The sequence below is a fragment of the Astatotilapia calliptera genome, unplaced genomic scaffold (assembly GCF_900246225.1).
Source record: "Astatotilapia calliptera unplaced genomic scaffold, fAstCal1.2 U_scaffold_69, whole genome shotgun sequence".
NCBI lineage: Eukaryota > Metazoa > Chordata > Actinopteri > Cichliformes > Cichlidae > Astatotilapia > Astatotilapia calliptera.
The window spans coordinates 70490-76136 of NW_020535810.1; the positions used below are offsets into that span (position 1 = coordinate 70490).

Below are 5647 nucleotides of genomic sequence, written 5' to 3' on the forward strand. Positions count from 1 at the left end.
TCCGAGCTGACGTTCAAATTACTGGCGAGACGGAATCTCTCGAACCTCCGTATCCATTTGGACCACTCCTGCGGTTTTGAAAAGTCGAAGGATTCCGGTGGCTGGATGCTGAATGTCGCGCTCGGCCCCGCCGGTGCTCTCTGTGCAGTCTCATCCGCCATATTCTCCCCTCGTTATCCCGCGAGCTCCGCCAGACACAGGTTCGTTCAGTCGAGGTTATATGGATCAGTACAGGACTTCTGACACCATGTCGTGTTATTCAATTATACGCGGGTCCTCTGTACGATTCATAACCACACTTTATTTTCTTGTTCTTGCTCTGCCCCCACATAACATAACATTCTATACAGAAACACACCAGTCTCGCCCTCTAGCTGCCATCAGCCTAACTACACTGACCGGCTGCATTAACATCTACTGTACAATGCAATTACACCACACAAGGGAGTGAGATCAGCAGGGTCAGACAGGCTAAAAGTAGAGGAAAACTGGGCGGCAGTGGAAGAGTTAATGATCTGACAGCGGCGAACAGTAGTTTGAACTGTTAAAACACAGCATCAAATAATACAATCATATGGTCAGGAAAGGCAGTGTCAGACATTTCCACGTTACACACAGGCAGACTGTGTGACAAGACCAGGTTTAGTGTGTGTCTGTATTCGTGTGTGGGACCAGATACGGACTGGACCAGATTAAAAGTCCATAAGGCTTAAAAACTCCTTCACCAGAGGTTTGTCAGGACAGCAGACATGGATTTTAAAATCTCCCACAATGAGAACGTGATCGTTCTTATCGGCCCCATCTTGGATCACAGGGGTCACAGACCTAATCTGTTCGTGGCCAAAAACAAGCCGAACAGATATTGATTTTGAACAAATCCAGAGGGTTAAACTGTGGGCGGTAATAATCTGAGAATGACCTGATGTCATTTTCTCCAAAAGTTGTTAATATTCTGATGTGACTTAACGCTTATCAGCCCTGCACTCTGGCACATTGAGCTACTTCAGCACATAGTTAGCCTCCCCCATGGTAGAAACTCTCAAGCTTTCACCTGAAACCCCGCAGTCTGTTAGTCCTGACCCTCTCAGACGTCGTTCACACTCTCACAGGTAAAGTCAACATCATGAGGTCGCTGTTTTCCGACCACAGCAGCCACAAAGTCCGGTAAGCCTGGATGAAGCAGAGCTCCCACACACGCCTCACTGTGGCTCCTGTTCCTTGTGTTTTGTATATGCGGGGAAACACCGTTGCTGCGTTCAAAACACCTCGGATTTACGGACTACATTCTAGAAAACGGGACAAACAGGATTTGTTTTGCTTCTCAGCACGTAGAACCATTCAAACACCACAGCATAATGTGGTGTCGCGATGAGGAATAACCGGGGACGGTAACTAAGATGTTGACAACGCCACCTGGGGGAGGGAGTTACACCCCAGGAAAGATTTCTCTAGCCAATGTAAGTATTACACTGGCTACCAAAGCCCACAGACTCGTTATTAACGGCAGAGGTGAGACAGATGAATTTTCCAAATCAACGTTTATCAAGAACTACTACTAAAAACATAGAATTATAAAATCAAAAAGGCACCTAGGTAGCAGGGTTGAGACGGCAAAATAGATAATTAAAACACTTTATTAACAAAATGACCAGACTCCCTACCACGATGCTACCCTAAAAACAATCACAACATGTTAAAAGAATAACTAAACAAATTGGTGGAGACCGGCCACTTGAGGAGGCAACCTACAGGGAGGAGTGCCCAAGGGTGCCACCAATTACTCACCTGTGCAACTTCACTGCAGACCTCACTGTCACTCACACTAAACTCTAAATGGTGCAATCTACACTCGCATGCATCGGGAAGGGGATTCCACCTCACGTGCCTAGCCCCTCAGCAAGCGGCCACACCTCCACTAAAACAATAAAACAGAGCATAAAACGTTACACACATAAATAAAAGATTTACATAAAACAATTACACCCCAAAGTACTGTTCGTTATAAAAGCATCACATAACAAACAAAACAGCATGTGACAAGACAGCAGCAGTATAGTGCAAACCTGCAACAAGAGAGGGAAACAGTTGTCAAGGTCCACCCTACTATATGCCACGTTATGATGAACACAAGGGTCCCACTTACCACTCTCTAAAGGGCAATTGATTCAGTTTTACAGCTTAACTGCTCCTTACATTCACTGCTGCCGTCTTGGATTGTTAAGTAGGTGTTGGTGGGGCTGCTCTTACTTTCCTAATAGGAAATCCGAGTTTATGAGGAAGTTTCAGATTCAAATTCTTACTGGGGACTCTGAAAACACAAAAAATATTTTATTTTATGTGCTGAATGTGCAGAAAATAGGTTTAAATGTTAAACTAATTTATTCAAGTCAGAGAATGTTGCATATAATTATATTTTTGCTTGATGCATAAAGTTAAAAGATTAAAACTGATAAAACAAGTTTTAAAAAGAGACTTTTCCATTTGATTACATTTTGTATGATGGATTATGTAGAAAAAGTAGAACTGGGCTGAAAGATCTATCGCTTTATCACCTCTTCAGGTTGTAAATCGTGTTTTTAAAAAGTAACTAAGTAACTAAGTAATTAATTACTTTTGAAAATAAGTAATCAGTAAAGTAACGGGATTACTTTTTTGGGGGAGTAATTAGTTACTGATTACTTTTTTCAAGTAACTTGACCAACACTGGTAACCAGTGTGTTAAGTGGATGCGTTGTACAGGGAGATGGCCACAGGCAGGAAAGATTTCCTGTGTTGTTCAGTGGTGCTTATATACACATGTATATACTGTGATGGACGCCCAGATCTGCACTCCAAATACAAACAGACTAAAGGTGTTTCCTCCAGAAACAAAGACAATATTTACAAAGGTCTCACAGGTAAATTGTGAGCGATCACAGCAGCATCTCATCCTGACTAACAGCTTTTAGATGCAGGGAGAGCGTCGTGGTTCAGAGGTGGTTCAGCAGATGATGAAGGCCTTTCTGTTGCATTGTGTAGTGCTGTGGAGGCCATGATGGTCGACTGGGTCTGCTTCTACTGAACTCACAAACACTTCTGAGGTATTTACACCTGAAGCCTCATTGAATGTGAGTCAGAAACAAACGGCTCAGCTGTGATTAATGGATGTTTCCCTGCATTTCTATTTTCACACAGTTTATTTCTTACAGCAGGAAAACTGAACAGAATGTATGTAAGAGGTCAGAGTGAGGATGACGTCACTTAATACAGGAAATACATGTTTGTCTGTTTTGATGATGAAGGACTTCTTCAGCTCTGTAAACAGCTACACTTGAGAGGACAGAGGTGATTTCATGGATCAATAACAATGTGTTTATCAGCTTTCATCATCGCAGTGCAGACATGACGTCAGATCTATCAGAGTGAAGGCCGTCTCTCTGATGACGTCACAGAGCAGAGTCCTTCTGTCCAATAAAGGATCTCAGATCAGCTGCTGCCATCTTGTGGCCACAGTTGGTTACTGTCTCTGAAAGTTGTCTCATGTTTCCTGTTGTCCTGCTAACAAAGGCTGGAGCTCATCATGCTGAGAGGGCAGCAGCATTTTGTGGCTCTTCACACATGTTCATTATATTCTGATGATCCTGGATGGAGACAAACTACAGATAAGTGTGTTCAGCCCAACTAGTTTATCTCATTACAGCAGTTTGATGTTTCCCTTTGAATCCCCCTGAAGATCCTGACAGTGAAGCACGTACATAATACTCCAGCCTTTCAACTCTGAGCTTATTTAGTTCTATTAATACACTGAAATCTCATTTGTGTCATGAAGAAAGTCTTTAATCAAACAGAATTCAAAGATCAGAAACATTTCATATATGGAGTTAAACATGAATCATTGTTTCAACAATATATTTATTGTTGTCATAAACAGACAAGAAGACAACAACAAACTGCTCCTCCCATTCAACACATGTCAGTCCATATCCCAGCAAACTAAATCATCTCCATTTACACATCAAATAGAAACATGAATCACTTGTAATGATTAGAAACTTGATAGAACTTCAAATCTAGTTTGGGGAGTCATTCAGTGAGAAACAGTGAAATGATTTTCCATGTGAAAAGGTGGACAGCAGAAACAGAAAGAAACAGTGAAACTAAAAGAGAAACAAAGAGCTTTGGAACAACGAGGCAGCAGGAGGACAGCTGCAGTTTAACAGCTTCAACTCACTGACAGGAAACAACATTAGAAACATCATCATCCTCAACTCATCTGCTGCACTGACACTGACACCTTCAACGGACACACCTTCACTTTATCATCAGTGTTAATGTATGGAAACATCCTGTGAGTGAAAGTGTGTGTGAAGGTGTGTATGTGTGTGTTAGTATCAGGATCAGAGAACGACAGCTTTCCTCTGTTCCAGTCCAGATTCACTCTGATCCTCTGGAGCTTCTTCTCTACTGAGAGAGCAGTGAGAGGAGCTGATGGTGAAAATGCTAAGTATTTACCTTGATAGAACCATATTGACCATAATCCAGGCTCTATGTCTCCCCTCCTCTGCACAGACTCTGCTAACACGCCCAGGTCCCAAAATAAATTGTCTCGAACTTCAACATCCCAGCTGTGAGTCCCTGAGTTAAAGCTCTCAGAGCCCAGGACAGAGATGTAATTATCAAACCTCTCTGGATTATCAGGAAGCTGCTGCTTCTCTCCTCCTCGTCTCACACTGGTCAGATCTTCAGACAGGATGAGTTGTGGATGAGCAGTGTTTGGGTCCAGAATGAGAGGAGTGTAGGAGACCATGTCCTTCATGTTGTTCCAGATGTTGAAGGTCAGGTTGCCCAGGTGTTTGGCCTGGTCTATCAGAGCTCCTGAGGGCAGCTGTGGATCATCCAGCAGGGGGCAGCGCTGGACTCTTTCCACTGCAGCCTTGTAGTTGTGCAGGAATGAGACGTCTTCAGCTCTCAGCTCCTCCTCTGTGGCTCTGACTGTGTCTGAAAGAGCTGCTATCTCTCTGCTCAGAGCCTCCATCTTCTCCTTCATCATCCCACTCTTCTGCTCCTCTTCCTCCCTCAGTGCAGCCAGCCTGGCCTCCTCTTCCTCTGCTAGAAACTGCTGAAGCTTCTTAAACTGCTCCTTAATCTGCCTCTCTGTGTGTCGGACCTGGACCTTAATGTGTTCTGCTGTTTGATCAAACTTCACTTGAACTCGTTTGCAAACCTTTAACTTCTTCTTTAAGGGCTCCAGAGTTTCCTGAAGTTCCTTCTTGTGTTGTTGTGCAGCTTCATCGATGGGTCTGAATCTGTGATTGGTGTGTTTTTCTGAGTCTCTGCAGACGACACACACTGGCTGCTGATGGTCCAGACAGAAGAGTTTGAGTTTCTCAGAGTGCAGACTGCAGAGAGCCTCTGAAGCTCTCTGATCTCTCTCCTGTAAGAACGACTCACACAGGTTCTTTAAAGCTCGGTTTAAAGGTGGATCATAAACTGATCTTTTCTTACAAACTGGACACTGGTGTTTTGGTCTCTCTCTCCACCATCTCTTCAGACAGGCTTTACAGAAGCTGTGGCTACATGACAGAATAACAGGATCTCTGAAGACCTGCTGACAGACCGGACAGCAGAGATCCTCCTCTGATCTGGAAGCCATTGAGTCTGTGAGTGA

At 43.7% G+C, this 5647-nt stretch overlaps 1 protein-coding gene across 1 annotated transcript; it reads right to left on the reverse strand.

Annotated features, from left to right (window-relative positions):
• Positions 1-4223: 4223 nt before the first annotated feature.
• On the reverse strand, positions 4224-5647 carry LOC113018358 (nuclear factor 7, ovary-like). The gene has a single exon (XM_026161423.1). The coding sequence runs from the start codon at positions 5630-5632 to the stop codon at positions 4244-4246; it is 1389 nt and encodes a 462-aa protein (XP_026017208.1). The 5' UTR covers positions 5633-5647; the 3' UTR covers positions 4224-4243.